Below are 19,271 nucleotides of genomic sequence, written 5' to 3'. Positions count from 1 at the left end.
GTTAATAATAATAATTTTATCACTGAAAGAGATGTGAAAAGCACTTGTAATGTACATTATATTACTAATAATAAATTACCTTTACGCTTTTGTATGATACTCTTATTTTCATGAGTAGTTTTTTCTTCTACTGTGGGTTCAGTTATATTTCCTGAAAATAAAAGTTATTTTAGTATTTGTAGTGAGCCCATCCATACAAAGACAATTCCACAGTTCCTATTCAAATGTTGTAAGTTAAACAATGGCAGTGGCAATGGCAGCAAAAGATTTAAACAATGGCAGTTTAACTGTGAGATTGATAAGTCACATACAATAAACATATCTAAGTAACCACAAACTTAAAGATAGTGCAAGTGCACACTATACATATTGTGTGATCCTACATGTGTTAGTATATAATTTATGAACACCACATTTTTTAGCATCTGTCAACCTTAAAAAAAAACCTTTTTCTAAATCCCATGTCTCTTGCAATCTGCACTAATAAAATCAAAGTTAACCAGTAAATAAAACCAAATACTAACCTGCATCTTCACAAAGAGTATGAAATTCTATTTCTTTGCTTAAGGAACATGAAGTTTGGTCTGCCATATCTGTAAATCGGTAACAAAACAATTACTTTTAAATATAAAGTACCTACAAACATTACATACATATGAAACTTTGAATCTAAGAACAGCTAATGGAATTCTCTTAAAAACAGCTTTAAAGTAAAATCTGAGAACATGAATAAAAAACTTACTAAAATTTACAAACATGGATTTATCAACCTATAAACTATCATAAATCACATACCTGTAGGTCTTTTAATAACAACTGGAATAGCTGGAATGCATGATGGATGTTCATGATAATCATCACCTAAAACCAAAGAACTTATATAAATCTATACTATATATTATACTAATATTATAAAGCTAAAGAATTTGTTTGTTTGTTTGAACACGCTAATCTCAGGAACTACTGGTCCAATTTGAAAAATCCTTTCGGTGTTAGATAGCCCATTCATCGAGGAAGATATAGGCTATATATCACCACGCTAAGACCAAAAGGAGCGGAGCCACGCGGGTGAAACCGTGGAGCACAGCTCGTTACTTATAAAATCCTATCCTGATTACTATATTATAATTTATGTTAAATATAATACCATATCCCATTGACCACCGAGCGGCCCGATCGGGCCGAGACACAATAGATTTTCTATTGTGTCTGTGATCCGAGGACTGACGGAATATTATAGGATAGCTTAAATAAAAATTTGAGTGCATAATACATACCTGCCCTTCCAATGACCAACATATTATCTGTAATATTTTCATTCTCATCTGATCCCATTGTGATCACTCAGAGCATTTTGTACTGTAACAAGTAAATACATATTATGTAACATTTAAAAATATAATTCAAACACAAATAGAAGGTATGTAAAGTATGTCAAAGTATTTGTTTGGAGCCATAAAACCTGTCTTACCAAATATCAGCTATTTACATAATTTTTAATCATGTTATTTATAGCTCCAGGTAGAACTCACCAGTTTCACTGGAAGACAGGGGCACGCCGTGCGCTATTTCGTCATCCGTAAATAGGCATGGGTATGAATGCCTAAGCCTCTTGCCTTCTTCATCGAACTGATATATATCGAAGTGTTTCTCACAAACGCGTTTGTGTCGAAGTTGATCTTTCGACAATCCGATGAGGGAGGAATTAGTGGGCACCAGAAAGGACATCCACAGGTTCCTCAAATAATCATTCTGCGGAAAACAAAAAAGCCGATTCGTCGCATTGGTTGCGGTGCAACCACCGACATAGCACTTTAATAGTCCCATGGCAAATTTAGCACTTCTTTACAGTAGAACACTATAAAGACTAGTAGAAGGTATCGTATCAAAAAACTAAGGAGTAATTGGATATTTTGGATCTCAACTCAAGCAAAAAGAGAGGAAATACACAAAACACCAGTACACTCAACTCAGTTATTCGACTGATAATAAACCTGTCCACTTATTAGTTTTATTTCGCGCGTTATTAATAAAACGTAATACATAAGCAGCTGCGCGTTTAAGTCTATTATATTGTGAAAATCGAGAAAAAATAATTAAATTATAGACACAATGGTCGTTTCATTCAAATAAATGTCAATTGTCAATTGTCATAACATGGCTTCTCAAAATGGCGCCGTAGCCGGAAACAAGTAGAAAAAAAAAAAAAAAGTACAGGAAGTAATGCAGCGCCACAACTAGCCATTTTGAAACTAGGCTGTCAGGGCCCTGATTTTGATTTTTGAAAGATGTTTGAAAGTCAAATTTCAAAACTCAAAGTCAAACTTCTAAAATTAAAAAGATTGTTGCCATCTATGAAAATTTAAAATCAACTTTTTCTGTGCTTTTAGCACAGATTGTTTAAAAGTTGCTAAAAAAGATTTAAAATATGTAATGCCGGTCACTCACAAAAGCACGATTATTGGTACGATATTCACAAAAGTTTTAAAATTATAAATCAGCACAAATATTCGTACCTTGCACGAATAATTGTACGTACGTGAATCAAAACTTCTTCTCCTTCTTCTTATTTAGTTATGGCCCCACTCACGCCCCACCCAATAAAGGGACATCGCTAGAGTCCAGTGTAAAGGTGCGCTTATACGGGCAAATAAAATTGCTCAATTCCAGTCAATTCTCGTCAACTATGACGTCACGTGTACATTAAGCAATATATCTGCAACGGCAACAAGTATCAATGTAGCGCAATACAATATGGAGCGATACGGCGTAACTTCATCAAGTAGGCAATGCTATCATACACGAGCATTTGAGTGTGATTTGAGTATTCGCTCGCTATGGACGACATTGGTCTTGTCACTCTCCTCGCAGAAGCAAGACGGCAAGCCGCAAAACAGGCTGTTTTTCAATTACAGAGCATAATGCGACTCAGTGGCGCACAATGCCGAATTATGCTGATGCTTAATTGGAACGTGAAACGCACCAGCAGGTTGCGCTAAGTTCAGTGTTGAAAAAAAAATATTCATAGAGTTAGCAATAACCTCATTAATGTGTAAATAAAGTGGTATACATAATAATTGGTTGAAAAATATTTACGGTTAAGTATTTTAAGTAATTTGGATTTTGATTATTTCATTAACATTTTTTTCAATGTTTGTACCTTCATCCATACTTATATTTATTTTTTTAACACAATTTGAATTAACTTTGATTATTTCGAAAAAACTACAATGAAACGAAAGCTTTAAATTTTTTTCCAACAATTAAGTAATAACACACGCATCAATTCACGCGCATTACTTTTAAGAGTGCTCGATTGTGCGAAGCGTTGCTGTAGTTGGAACATTCAACGTTAAGCGTTATGCCGCATAATGCGCTCTAGTGCTGTAATTGGAAAACACGGACAAACAAGTGCAAGTGCAAGATAAAAAAATTGCCTGCAATTTCCAAGCCCAATGGATATTCGGCAATTCGAATCTGCAACAATGAGAGCGATATAAAATATCTGGAGCAATTAGAAGCAATATCGCCGAAATAGTTGCCGCAATTTATTGAAATTTCTCCATAATGCTCCACTAATTGCTCCAGATCGTGTTGCCGAGCAATTGACAACATTTCAAAATTTTAAGCTACTTATTTTTTTATTTTAATGAAAACTAGATCAAAAATTATGATACACGTATTTTTTGCTTTTTCTAAATATGGAAGTTTTCATTCATCTTTTTGAGTTTTAAAATCATCTCATTCTAAAATGTCGTAAGCGCCAAATGACGTCATACATACGGAGGAATACATTTTTTCCTTTGCCACATACATAGTTTAAATTAAAAAAAATCTTGGCAGTTGACATTTTGGCACATTTGTCACTTTGATTCGTCAAGCTTTGTAAATATTGTTATTAATTATTATTTGCTGATCCAAATTTTAAACAAAAGAAACTTATTCACAAGTACTGATGATGATGACTTTAAGGCAGGATTTGTTAAGGGGTACTGAAAATTTCTGGGAAACAAATATACTATCCCAAAAACGTTGGAAAGTGTTAAATAAATACAACTTTTAGTAAGTAAACAAAGTCTTTTATTTCAAGAAAATTATGAACACTATAGGCACTATTTGTATAATATAAATGAATTGGTCCAACTCCAATCAAACAAACATCACGCTCATGAGATTAAATTAGAAAACCAAAACACAATAACACGATTTAAAAGTTTGTTTACATGAATAATTCACAAAAATGACATTAATATGAAATTTGACACATGCCATACCCTGTAAATGTCAGTGATAGTTTTTTTTTTAGCTTTTTTTAAATTAAGCTAAGGCGCATTTTTATTCCTCCGTATGTATGACGTCATCATCACATTTATCGTTTTTATTTAATTTCTCTTAAAATATGCGATTAAGAAATGAAATAATTTTTTTTCTGTAATCGCAAGAGCAAAATAAAGAAACGGTTTTTTTCTTTCATGACCTTATAAAAAATGAAATGTTGTCAATTATTGCCCGCGTGTAGGCGCACCTTTGTGAATGCGATGGCCTATGAAATCATGTTGAGTGTTGACTTCTGTAATCTGTTATCTGACATGAGACATCCGATATTTGTGTTGACAGTTTGAAACGATAAATTTAAAATAATAAAACAGTTTTTATATTAATAACTTAGCAGCTATTTAATAAGCGAAAAATGGAAGAATGCGATAATGAAAATGAATATAAAAGAAATAAGGTAAATAACCTCACATTGTTTATTATTACGCCGATACACGGCAATCGGCATAATAAAACTCAAAGAATATTTTCTAGAATAATTCCATACATTTTTTATGAATTGAAAGCACGAACTTGCTTTTATATGTTTATGTTACTTTTACCTTATGATTACTTCATGTTTTTTGTACGGAAGATATATTTATTTTAGTATTTACATAACAGCTGTGTTTAAAAACAATAAATCATTTCTGACGCCAGGTTAGTTATTCGGTTGGTTTATTTTTACATTTTGGTTGAAATGAATCAAAGAAATCAATGAAATGCTTAATTTGTTGCTAAATGCAAATCTCGAGAATAGCTGAACCTTGCCATTTTTTATATTCTTTTAAGTATGAGAAAAGTTCTTATGGAGAGAATATGTAAACATGTACCACAGACGAATCTGTGGCGGACCGCTAGAATTTTTTTTTTTATTTTTTGCATAAGTAGATCATATTCCCTATGAAGTCTGATAGATTTTTATTTACAGTGCTATTGTACTGCAATTTAAATTTGTAACTTGTACAATTTTTAATACTGATCAAATATCTTCTAGGACCGAAGCCCATCCCCTGGTGTAAAATCGACAGCTGTAGTGAAGTTCACAGCATTCCAAAGTCCAGTGGGCTATGCACGGTTGCAATGTAACACTGACCTTAACCTCCCCCCATCGAATTGGGGGGGGATAGATACGTATGGCCTGAAACAGATCTTGACTAGAGGAAAGGGGTTGTCAAGGTATGTATTTCTGAAAATATTTTAATGTTTTGCTTAATCTTTTTTTAAATATTGTTTCTCTTACATAACCATACCTCTTCGTTAAATTATCAAGGATTCTGGATTAAGTGATTTTGATGATATGTACTTTAAATTGTCATACAAATAGTTTTTAGCGATAAGAGAATGAATATACAAGAATTATAATTGATTGAAACTGTTTAATTTACTATTTAATATGTTTTATGCTAATCTCTATATAACAGTAAATATGAAATAATAGCTTTCCACCCGCGGCATCGCCCTCGCAGTCAAAGAAAAACCCGCATAGTTCCCGTTCCCGTGGGATTTCCGGAATAAAACCTATCCTATGTCCCGGGGTAAAAAGTAGCCTATGTCCTTTCTCGGGTATCAAAATATCTCTATACCAAATTTCATGCAAATTGGTTCAGTAGTTAAGATTGAGTAACACACAGACAGACAGAGTTACTTTCGCATTTATGATATTAGTATGGATTGATGTTTGGTTACCAAAATCTTTGACACACACATACAACATTGCCTATATCGTTATGGTTATATACTTACAATTTTTTTGTTTATTTTAGCTTCAGAATGGCGCACATGTTCCCGGACTGTGTTGGCGAGGTGGACGTGATATCAGACGCCGAATGCATCAAGAAATTACTAAAACTGCCCTACCAACCTAACGGAACTGTAAGTAGTCTGCTATCATACCTTGAATAGAACAGTTAACCAAAACTTTATTGAGGATTTCCCAATGTCACTGTGCATTTACACATTTGTGTTTGCCATTTGCATCAACACTCGACTAAAAATTTATCTTCAAATGTCATACTACAGTTCTACCATCAGAAAAATCCATCTTAATATATTTGTATACACAAATCTCCAGGCAAATAGTGAATGCACTGCATATGTGTTTGTTACTCGCCTCGCTATTCACACGAATGTGTAAATTATCCACTACAAGGATTGGTGACCTCTTATACTTATTTCTATTTCATAAATAAATTAATATTAGATTACCCTTACCATTTCCCTTTTAAAGTATAACGAGTGAACTAATGGGCTCATAAATTAAAATTTTCCCAGCTGTAGCGGAATAAAAAATACACTCACACACACCCATTAATAAAAATGGTACCAAATTTTCTAAATTTTCCATCAGGTCAGCATGATGGTGCACCGCGTGGAAAACACGTTGCTTCTTGATGACTTCGACGTGTACGATTACCTGATGAAATCGGAGTGGTCGTGGCTTAAGGACTTCTTCTATGAGAATATATTGAAAACTATGTCTGAGAAGGTATGATTTATTTTGATGTGAAAAATTTTTTTTAACCTATTGCATAGCTTCTATCGCGGGCCTTGAGTGCGGGGACCGAATCCAGAAATTTTGTAACGAAAAACCTCACGCTCCCCACGGGGACGGGCGCGGAGGTGTGGCTTGAAGGCATAGAATGCAATAGCTTTATTTGTCTTTTTTTCTTCCATAGCGCGACAGATTGTATTTATATTATAATTTTAAGATAGAGGTAAAATAAGCAACAAGAAAAATATTGTCCAAATTAAAACTCTGCCTGCACAGTTTCTAATGAGCGTGTAAAATAGACTTTAAGTATTACGAAATAAAGAATGAATGTTTTCGACAACGCCTTTCGGATATTTGTTACGACCTTTGAATAGACAACTGTGAGTTTATTTGTCAATGTATTAATTATAGTATACAGTGGATTTTTAGATATAATTAGGATCCTAAACTATAACCCAGACCATGCAAGTAAAGCCTGGTTGAAAAGCTAGTATAACATTTAGTTTTGTTTGAAAATTAAGATTTAAAATGAGAAAGTATATTGAAAATTCAAAAGAAGGTGGCCGATAATTCGTTAAAAAGGTAATTTTTGTCCCCAGGAGCGTATGTCCCTCACCCCCGCCCCGAGCCCCAGTTCTCTCCAACTCACGCACAAGTTTCTGTCCCACAGTGTGGTGGAACGGCCCCAACCACTGCCGGCCACTTTGCCCCATACCCCTATGTGTTTAACTGGTGCGTATTTTTTTTATTAGTGTTATTTTTTTTGTAGGTAAAAGTTTAGGTAAGTATTTGAAGTTTTTCTAATAAGTACAATTTTTTCAAATATTATCTTTAATTGAACTTGTACTCTTTGGCATACAAATTTGATTTATTCATCATCAGAAGAAAAACAAAGATTTTTAATAAAAATATTTGTAATATCTGGAAATTAAACAATTTTAAATGGATTTTAAACCTGATGTATTTTATATTTCGAACACTTTATAGCGAGCATGAGCACGCCAATTATGTTAAAAATCCTTTAAAAAAAATCTTTAATTTCTAAGTTTGTAATACTCGCGTAAAATCAAATAGTTACAACAGAATACTTTCCAACATTTTTCCTACAAGGATATACATTATACAAAAAATTGCAGGACCATTTCTGCCCGAACCCGAAACTCGCCCCGAAGAACCGGCAGAAAAAGCATTTAATCGTAACGTTCTCTGGACATTCGAAGATATACACATGCTAATTGGCAGCAATTTGCCCATTTTCGGGGATAAAGACAGGCCATGTGTTTCCTTACGACTCCGAGACGCTAGAGAACCAATAAATGTTCTTACTGGAATAGACTATTGGCTGGATAACCTAATGTGCAACGTTCCTGAAGTCCTTATGTGCTACCATTTAGATGGAATAGTCCAAAAATACGAACCAATGAAGACAGAGGACTTGCCAAACATGGAAAATTCAAAATTCTCACCGAAAGTTATAAGAAACGTAGCGCAAAATATATTGTCCTTTTTAAAGTCGAATGCTACCAAATCTGGACATACATATTGGTTGTTTAAAGGGCCACATGATGATGTTGTTAAACTTTATGATCTGACCTCACTATGTCCAGATAGTATGGACAATCCGTTCACAACTCCCGTGGGAATGTTGTTATATAGAGTGGCAAGGAATATGCGGTTGATGAATAGATCGAAACATGTCCGCCAACTGTTGGGCCACGTTGTGCAACTGTTGAAAGCGGAACGATATCCGCAAATAATAGCGTCTTCGTACTACATGTTGTCTGATTTGTATGTGCCCGCTACTACCAATCCTGCTAATCCGGAGTTTAAAGGTATGTCTATGCTGCAGTAGCAGTTGAAAATAGTTGATACTTTTGATTTGGATATGTACATATTAAGTTTATATTAGGTTTACTTGAATTTCATTACAGAATTCACTGCAAAATGTCAACACATACAGTCAAGTGTCGTTAATATTTTTTCAGATAAACTTTTTCTTAAAGTAACTAAAGCACTCATACAACAAAATTGATTAAATACGGAAAAATACTATAACCAGAATTTACCATAAGTTATGTTTTTCTATAACTTATGGTAAATTCTGATACATAAACTGAATCAATCCTATCCTATCCTAAGTCTCATCGAAATCGGTCCAGTGGTTTTAATGAACAACAAACATACATACAATACAAACTAATACATAATATATTACTTCCACACAGATGAAAGTTCAGATTCCGACGAGGAATCTGATTACGAGGCTGAAAGTTACGCAGAAAACTTTGAAAATGCGTCCGAGCGAGATAGCAATATGGGTGAAAAGGATGACACTACTGAAAAGGAAAATGATGGTGAAAAGGTAAGTACGAATGATTAAGGAATAGGTGATGAAATAAGTATAATAAGAAATTTACTTTCTTGAACTGAATTTGTATAAATTAAATTTATATTCGCCTTTTAACTTTCTTAAAGTGTTTAAATCGTGTATTGGTCAAATATATAAATCTTCGATATTCTTCATTTAAAATATACAACAGACAGATATTGTCAAAAAAAAAAATACTCAGTAATAATATAATTTCAGGCGAAAGAAAAAGAAAAAGAAACATTTGAGACCAATGAAAACGTAGAAGACATTTCAAGTGAGGACCGTCTCGCTTTACAAGTCAGAGGTTTGGCATTAAGGGATATTGGACATAGACCTGCAAATTCTACTACTGTGAGTTCTTTTAATATATCTTTGAAAGATTTAGTATTTCTTAAAGTTTAATTTTTAGATTCTAGTAATTTGTCACTGTTGTAGATTATAAATAGCAGAGGGCCAAATACGTAGCCCTGTGGTACACCTGCTTTTTATTTGCAATAACTTTATTATCAATTTAAATTTCTGATAGCCATTTAACAGATATGCAAATTTATTTTACGTTATTTTATTAATAAATACAACAAGAACTAAATATTGTTTAAAACACACTATTTTGATGATTTTAATATGTTTTTTTTGTATCTCGTAACTTTCAAAGCTGTTGTTAAAACTGTATTAACTTTTAAATACATAGACCTATAAATATAATAAAAAATGTTGTGTGGTTTTATGAAACCACGGTAAAAGTGAAACTGTTCGAACGGTTCCGAACACTGCTTTGTGTAGCGCATGTCGCGTGACGGTCGGCTGCCGAGTAGGTATACCTACTCGGCAGCCGCGATACACGCGACATGCGCTACACAGACCAAAAAGTTTGAGACGATGTAATAAAAGTTTCACTTTAAAAATTACCACCTACCCCCATATATAATTTTGCCCTTATTGTAAAAAAATCTTTATACAATAAAAATTTAATTTAATTTAATATAAATATTTACAGGACGAGAAATCCAAAGAAAGTGAGAGCAAAGGTCTCGGTTTGGAAGTGCCGGAGCGGTGTGGACGCGCCTTAACACATGCGCTGAAAGGATTGTTGGCTCTGCATCATCTTACCATTGATAAGTCTAAGGTATGATACTAATGGATGCTTTTCTTTAAATTTTAAAGATTAATTTTAATATGTTGATTTATTTATTAGGGTCTTAAAATGTCTTTAGTAGGTCTGAGTTTCTGACTTCGACACGCACTTTTTTTACAGAAATGTGGATGAAATTAAGATTAAAGTACGATTTACACGTGTGCTATTTAGCTGGAACTCAAAACTATATATACGAAAGCAAATGATTTATATCAGTGTCATTATTTTATAGCAAGACGGCTGCAAAATAGCACGCTTATGTATACCCCAGTAATGACTTTATTCAACACTAGCGGTCCGCCCCGGCTTCGCCCGTGGTACATATTTCGTAATAAAAAATAGCCTATGTTCTTTCTCAGGGTCTACAGATTATCTATGCCAAATTTCATCAAAATCGGTCCAGTAGTTTATGCGTGAAAACCATACATACATACATACAAACCTTTCCTCTTTATAATATTATTATTAGTATAGATTTAAACTTCGCAGGAAGAAGAGCGCGAGCGTCTCAAACAGCAAATAATAATCGAGGAACAACACCCAAAAATGGCGAACCCATACGAACCAATCAAAATGAGTTACGAACCGATCAAAAAGAAAGACGCAAAAGAACATGTATCTAGAAACCGTCGCAGAAAACGCGAAAGGAAACAATCAGAGAAATCAGGAAATTACCTAATAGAAGTGAATTCAAATGTGGATAAAAACGCCATTTTAATACGAAAAGAGAATACACTACCAACATGGCACGAACCAAACAGAGATGATAATTTCGCGTGGAAGTTACATTTGAAAACGTTACTGTATGAGAAATTATGTCTTGCGTACGCAACGTTAGCTGAATACAGCTATTCGCATGAACAATACGGTTTTTCTCTAAAATATATAGATATGGCTAGTAAATGCCAAAAATTATTAAGTAGTATGATAATAAAAAGTCGCGTGGTTGATGCAAGTTGCTTGATCGGTCGTGTGGGGGATAATTTCTTTCAGTTAAGCAAACATTGGGCTAGTTTGGAACAGTTTAAGAAACAGTTTGAAACGGACCATGGTATTGATGTTAGGATCAAAATGGAGATCGAAAATGATATGGTTGAAGAGATTGAGGATGAACCGTGTGAGGATTTCGATTTAGGTAAATTTTGTTATATGGAAATTAAAACTTAAGACTCACGATCACGGTTAAAAATTGTCCGAAGAATAACTCTGCCTAAGCATGTATTAGGCAGAGTTTTCTAATGAGTGTATACAGTTCACTTTAAACATTATGGCCGCGAAAAAAGGTGTTAATTTCATTAAATGCCGCTTGGATATTTTTTGATGACCTCTCAATAGGTGATTGTGAGTCTAGTTGTTAATATTTTTAAATGGGCTGGAGATTGTGAGTGAGAGAGTGTGGTTATTTTTATTTTTAAATGAGCCGACTAGGATAACATTAAAATTAGTACATGTAAAATTCTGGGGTTAGGTTTACAAACAATATCTTAATTTTTTGAAAGCACAATCTTATTTTTTCTATAGCAATAAACGTTATAGTCTAAAAATGTTTGAAAATATTGTCGAGTAAGAAATTGCTTTTCAGTAAACTTACCTATTTAGAGTTGTGCAACGAATACAGTTAAAAATCATGCCTTTACTAAACCACATATTCCTTGAATCTAACTTACAAAATAATTTAAAATTACAGATATAAGTTTCCCAACAAGCGAAACAGAAGCTATGTTATCTTCCTGCCTATACTACAGACGAGCAGCGGGCGCGGGGGGTCAAGGGGGTTCTGATTCATCCGATAATTTAGGGGCTTCAGGGGGTTCAGGGGGTTTCCATAAACGTGGGGAGTTATTGAGGCGTCTGGCTTCTGTGTGCAACGAGCTGGCTGTCAGATATATGAACGATGGACAACGTATGTATGTTGTGGTGTTTAATTTTAGGTGTTGTGTTGTAAGGTGTTGTTTTTGTTGTATTTTGTTGTAGGTGGGTTTTTAAACCGCCTCCTTGTTTAACGCGTGACCGTAGAATAGTCCTGGGTTCGATTCCCGGTGGAGACGAAAAAACAATAAATGTGTCGGTCTGACAGGACACAGAAGGCTGATTTACTTGTTCCTAAAGAAAATCGATCAGTGCAACAGATGTATGCATGGTCATGTGACTTTACTTTGGGTATTTTTAAAGCATACTGTTTGAGCAACATTGTATTTGGTGTTAGAAATGAGTTAATTTTGATGTTAATGTATCACATTTGCGCCCTAAAAGGTATGGGCACAAACCTGGAAAATCTCAATCTGAAAAAAAAACCAATAATTCTTAAATGAAATGTACCGAATGTACATTTCATTTGATGTTAAAAATTAGTTTGTTTTGATGTTAAATGTATAACATTTACTACCTAAAAGGTATAGGTACAATCCTGGAAAATCTCATACTGCTAAAATTGAAACAAAATAATATTAAAATACTAGCTTTCCACCCGCGGCTTCGCCCGCTTTGTCGAAAACATAATAAATTATATACTAAAACCTCTTGAATCACTCTATCTATTAAAAAAAAAACCGCATCAAAATCCGTTGCGTAGTTTTAAAGATTTAAGCATACATAGGGACATAGGGACAGAGAAAGCGACTTTGTTTTATACTATGTAGTGATTCACCAGACTTACCTTCTAATTACTTCTTCCAGAGATTTACATGAAATACATAGAAGAAGAAGAACAGGACAGTGCAAAAGCGAAGCTATTGCTCAAGCAATTCAGTTCAATGTCGCGTAAATCCGCGGAGTGTTTGGACGAAGCGACCGCCATATTTGAACAAGTGAACGACGTTCCTAATTTGGCACTTTTGTATTGTAATAAGGCGAGGTACATAAGGTTTAAGGCGCACTGTGAACAGGGCGGTTTTAAGTGAGTATTTAGTACCATAGTTTACCGTAGTTTTTTGTACCATATTATATCTTCGAAATCCCATCCTACTAATATTATAAATACGAATTTTTTGAGTATGTATGCATGGATGTGTGTTGTTCTTTCACGCAAATACTACTGTACCGATAACAATGAAATTCGGCACACACGTAGAGGGTAACTTGGATTAACACATAAGAAAGGTTTTATACCGGAAATCCCACACGAACGGAAACTATGCGGGTTTTTCTTTGAAAACGCGGGTGAAGCCGCGTGCGGAAAGATAGTTATAATATCAACGTCAAATGTGTTGTTGAGCGTAAAACTCGAGATTAATTAGAATTTTTTAAAGTTAATGTTAAGAGAAACGAGACGATAGAGCAGAACACCGTCTGCTGACCGAACTAGTACATATTTAATAAATTAATGAAGTGATAAACTTTTGTTATGTCTTGTTTAGTACGTTAATATAATCGTAAAATTAATTGCCACTTACATTTCCATGCTTACAAATACCTATCGACAAAATTATCCCTCTAACACACTAACTCCTAATAAGTTTTTTATGTATAGTTTTATTGAAGAGTAAATAAATAAATAAAAGACGGATTGCACTCCGGGAGTGCCGGCAGAAGTGAAAACTTGATTATTAACGTTGAGCATGTTTGATATTTTGGAATGGTATCCGTCTTACGCTTTTTCGATCAGGTCACGTGTCCTGACGCGAGTTTAAGATTTTATACCCATTACAGAAAAAGTGCTCAACGCCGCTAAGGAAGTTTTCACTTCAATAAATAATTTCTCTTGCAGTGCGGACAAGCGGCGTCTCTACAGCCAAGCAGAAGATCTGTATGGCGAAGCCCTACGGCTGCTCGGGCCTCGGGAGCTCTGTGGGGCTGCGCCCGTGTGGGAGCTCGTGCGGTGGGAACTTAGCTGCCATCTCTACACTCGTGCTGTGTTGATGCAGGACTCACCGCATATATATGCTGACGTGAGTTTATAGTCTCTAAAGATCTACAACTCTACAGATTTAATAAAGTTAAAAAAAAAATTAAAAAAAAATGATATAGCTCTACGGATATAGCTCTACGGATATAGCGCTACGGATATAGCGCTACGGATATAGCGCTACGGATATAGCGCTACGGATATAGCGCTACGGATATAGCGCTACGGATATAGCTCTACGGATATAGCTCTACGGATATAGCGCTACGGATATAGCTCTACGGATATAGCGCTACGGATATAGCTCTACGGATATAGCTCTACAGATATAGCTCTATGGATATAGCGCTACGGATATAGCTCTACGGATATAGCTCTACGGATATAGCGCTACGGATATAGCTCTACGGATATAGCTTTACGGATATCGCTCTACGGATATAGCTCTACGGATATAGCTCTACGGATATAGCACTACGGATATAACTCTACGGATATAGCGCTACGGATATAGCTCTACGGATATAGCGCTACGGATATAGCTCTACGGATATAGCGCTACGGATATAGCTCTACGGATATCGCTCTATGGATATAGCTCTACGGATATAGCGCTACGGATATTGCTCTACGGATATAGCTCTACGGATATCGCTCTACGGATATAGCGCTACGGATATAGCTCTACGGATACAGCGCTACGGATATAGCTCTACAGCTACAGCTCTACGGCTACCGCCTACCGCTCTATATGACATCATACTGCACATATCAACTATCATACACACGAAATTCTACCTGTATAAATTAAAAAGAAAACGAATAAAGACGTTTTGGGCACAATTTTCGTGTCTCGGTGAAAGAATTACCTGAAATAAAGTCTTATTTCGTTATATTGGACAAGACATTAATATAGATTAGAAATAAGAATGGTCCTAGTAGGCACCCTTGAGGTACACCATATCTATTATGTTCAGATGTGAAGTTGTAAGGCACGATCTTCTCGTCTTTATCTATATTTATTGTTTTGTATTTGTTGGATAGCCTATTATCAACTCGTATTCAGGGTTTCCTATTCTAAAATTTTCATCCATTCACTCAGATTATGTTAACATCCATTTGAATGTTAACATAATCTGAGTCACAGAATCAAAAGCTTTAGCTAAATCCAAAGAGATAAATATTATAAATAGCAATAAAACCTGGACTCATATACAAAATATTATTACAGGAGGTCACAGAAGTAGCCGAAGCGTTTAAACACGCGCTTAAGTACTGTCTCTTAAGTCCTGGACCAAGACAGTATTTATACCAATTCAGAGCGGCCATGATTCATCATAGATTGGGATCTCTATATCACTCGCAGTATAGGTAAGTCGTTTTTGTATAATTTTAATGTACGTCTAAAACTGTTTCATTTTTAAAAACTCTTTGACTTTTTATTTTATTACTTATAGCTTTGTGATTGTGTTGTAGATTTACTTTTTTGGTTTCGAAAAAACATAACTTCTAATTATTTGTTTAACTTATGTGAGATTGTAAAGTGTAGATTGTACTAGTGAAAAATGTCAAATGTAATTAGGATCTTTGTTCAAAATGTAACCATGCTTTTTACAAACGTTATAAACGTGAAAGTTAGATTGTATGGATATATGTTTGTTTTTATGTCACGTGAAAACCACTAGGTTTTTAACGGATTTGGATGATACTTGGCAGTGATATAAAAATAAAACAATCTACGAATAACAAAATCTACATATACTTAATTTATCCCTCGATATCGTTTGCGGGTCAAACCGCGCTGCACAGCTAGTGCCAACAACGAACATTTGACCCCAATCCCACGTATTTCCCCCAGGATAACAACAGAAGACGGTCCCAAACGGCGTACACTATTGAACGCAACGTGCACGAACTACGAGCGAGCCGCGATACAGTTCGCGGCTCTGGAGGACGCCGCCATGTTCCTCACTGTTCGGCTCGAGCACGTGGCCGCATTGGAGGCTCATGCGCAAGGTATACACACTCACCCCACTCACTCACCCCACTCACCCCACTCACTCACCCCACCCACTCTCCCCACCCACTCACCCCACTCACTCACCCCACTCACTCACCCCACTCACTCACCCCACTCACTCACACCACTCACTCACCCCACTCACTCACCCCACTCAATCGCACCAACTCACTATGTACAAACTAACTTGCAACAACTCACTGTGTACAAACTAACTCGCAACAACTCACTGTGTACACATTCATTCACACCAACTCAGTGTACTCTCTCACTCGCACTAACTCACTATGTACAAACTAACTAGCACCAACTCACTAGGTACACACTCACTAGGTACAGCCACTCGCACCGACTCACTGCACGATGCACGCGCACGCAGTTACGAATTATTCCACCTTTACACCTACTCATTCACTTATGTATTGGTTAATTGTACTTTGTTCTTTTACAGTATATTTTGAACTTAATATAAAAAAATATTTTGTATATATTTTTAACTGCCAGATAAGCTAAACGGAATGTATCTAGTAATTGCGAGACCTATCATAAATAATAACATGAAACCGACTTTCCGACACGATTTCGTGAAACGATATATCGTATAGCGATCGCATCGCAACGACATCGTGTGTCGTTATTAGAAAAAGATAAAAAAATCTGGATTTTACATTAAAGTAACTAGATATAATGCAAATAAACTTATCTTCTGCCACGTTGTCACTTTTGAGTTGGCATCAGTTGATAATATTATACAGTCACAGAGTATATTTGATCTGTAATTAAAATATTTATAACACACAAACTATGTAAACGTTTATTTTTATTAATTACATATTTGTCTTTGAATTCCTTTGATTAATTGTTTGAGAAGATTGAGAGACGCGAAATCATTATGTTGGCTCATGGAGAATTTAATCAATAGATATTTTTAGATCCTGCCTAGAAATAGATACATCCTTAAATTGAGGATTACTACTATACAACTATTATATACGTAAAAGATTGTGAGAATGGATAAATGTTATATTTAACTAACCTTTTAAGGGTTGAAATTTAACCATGCGAGCAATTCCGCAGACGCCAGCATATATGTATAAAACACTTCCTCTCATTTAAGCTTAACTTTTCTGTCAAAAAGTTAAGCTTAAACTAGTTTGATTTCCTGGATAAAACCTATCCTATGTGTTAATCAATGTTACCCTCTATATGTGTGCTAAATTTCATTGTAATCGATTCAGTAGTATTTGCGTGAAAGAGTAACAAACATACATACACATACACATACATCCATCCTCACAAACTTTATCATTTATAATATTAGTAGGATAGGCTTAATTCCTTTTATTTTTCATTTAACGAATTCAGTTAATAAGTGTAAAGAAAGATAATCCCATACATGTTACGTGTTTTCTTGTGAGTTGGCATCAGCTGAGGAAAATAAACATTTAAGATTAGATTAATTACACTGCAGATAAATTCATATGTAAATAAATTTATCGCTAAATATTTGTATGAGAGAGATTCTTTATTTAATTGAGTTTTAGTGTTTTATGACCGAAAGGGCTTTAAAAGAGGAATGTCTTAGATCTAGACCCTATATCACGTTTGCTATTTTAAGGTTTATTTGTAAAAGATACATGTAAATATTGTACAGATTCAAATATCAGACAGTTAAAATATATTATGAATAGATTAGCAAAGTTTAGTAAAAAGTAAGCAGTACATTAATCTAAAGATTTATTGGTATTACTATTATGTACTAAAATTATTTTAAAGAGTTGCTTGGGTTAGAACTAAAAAATGATGTGATATTTTTCATATTATACCGAAAATCCTTAAAAATAGTGTATCAGTAAACATTGCATATAATTAAGCACTTATTTAGTCACCCAAATTTTAATTAATTTTATTTCTCTGTCTACAGTATCACCGAATCTAAAGCTGAAATCGCTGCAAACGGCCATAGAGTTACTCCGACAATCGCACTCCATAATGAGACTGCTAAAGAACCGAGATCCAGAAGACAAAGATACACAAAAACCCGACGAAAGTGATGACAAAAGCCTCAGAAATGAACAGAGCCTATTAGCTCTATACGAAAGCAGATTACACTTTATATTAAAAAGTATAATACAGTACTGCAGATCGAAAACAAACAAGGATTATGAGAAAATAGCAGAGTTAAATAAGAAATTGTACTGTGCCAGTCTAAAGATCACGAAAGATGACGATATCCGGGTGTACGCGGCTAGTATATGCGATGTGCTGACGGCAATGGATGAAATTTGTAAAGAGTTCGCGTGAGATGATATTAAAAGTGTTATTTAATAGATTGCGTAGAAAATTGAGTTTGCGGAAGAGTTTTTCCACTGCCTTGGAATGCCTTGATTATTGGTAGTTCTGGTCGATTTTATACCTAAAATGCCTGAGTTTGGTAGTTAAATCTAAAAAAAAGAATCGAACTAACTCGAAATACTAACACTTCACTTGATAACTCGTAAATAATAAACAAGAGAAACAAAAATTGCGAAATGCATCTGGCCCATACCTCATATGAAAATGTGGGACTACACTTCCTTTGCCATTGTACAAAGTACCTCAATAAATTGGCTGTAATTAGAGATAACAAATAAATATGTGGTGCAAAAGTCATATTTTATATTAATCACACAACGGTCAACACTCAACGGTCGGGCGCTCAATCCTTACGTGGTCATTGGTTTGGCCTCTCGCGGGTACTCCCGCGTACTCTTGCGGGCGCGCAATCGGCTTGTAATGAAGATTTCTCAAAAATGGCAAACACTTATAAAAAATAAAAGAATTACTCGTAATTCCAGTGAAATTTCCATTAAGACAGTATTATTTACATCGTATTTTTAATTTGAAACTAGCGGTCCGCCCCGGCTTCGCCCGTGGTACATTTTTACGTTTTCTCTACATAAGAACCATCCTCGTACTTCAAGGAATATAATAAAAAAAGAATTATCGAAATCGATTCAGCCGTTCTCGAGTTATGCGCTTACCAACACATTTTGCGATTCATTTTTATATATTTGAAATTCAATTAAAAATAATGAGTTGAAGTTGCAGACA

The 19,271-nt window shown here is 34.8% G+C and overlaps 1 protein-coding gene and 1 long non-coding RNA gene across 2 annotated transcripts; one reads left to right on the top strand and one right to left on the bottom strand.

Moving 5' to 3' along the window:
- Window positions 1-1,321: 1,321 nt before the first annotated feature.
- LOC149898379 (uncharacterized) lies at window positions 1,322-1,800 on the bottom strand. The gene is made up of 2 exons (XR_016458062.1): window positions 1,533-1,800; window positions 1,322-1,359 (listed from the first exon to the last, which is right to left on the bottom strand). It is a non-coding gene; the product is annotated as an uncharacterized LOC149898379 (long non-coding RNA).
- Window positions 1,801-4,690: 2,890 nt separating this feature from the next.
- LOC149898378 (erythroid differentiation-related factor 1) lies at window positions 4,691-19,044 on the top strand. The gene is made up of 16 exons (XM_090115286.1): window positions 4,691-4,732; window positions 5,312-5,493; window positions 6,081-6,189; window positions 6,665-6,802; window positions 7,408-7,540; window positions 7,945-8,640; window positions 9,034-9,170; window positions 9,396-9,530; window positions 10,177-10,305; window positions 10,804-11,449; window positions 12,002-12,217; window positions 12,991-13,210; window positions 14,021-14,201; window positions 15,390-15,529; window positions 16,017-16,174; window positions 18,103-19,044. The coding sequence occupies exons 1-16, from the start codon at window positions 4,691-4,693 to the stop codon at window positions 18,480-18,482; spliced, it is 3,642 nt and encodes a 1,213-aa protein (XP_089971412.1). The 3' UTR covers window positions 18,483-19,044.
- The last annotated feature ends 227 nt before the right edge of the window (window positions 19,045-19,271 follow it).

Source organism: Colias eurytheme, chromosome 23 (genome assembly GCF_061535395.1).
Source record: "Colias eurytheme isolate Ceu_HAF_F1 chromosome 23, ilColEury1 Martin Lab GWU primary, whole genome shotgun sequence".
NCBI lineage: Eukaryota > Metazoa > Arthropoda > Insecta > Lepidoptera > Pieridae > Colias > Colias eurytheme.
The sequence above is the reverse complement of the archived record's forward strand: the minus strand, read 5'-3'. Positions and strand labels throughout refer to the sequence as shown.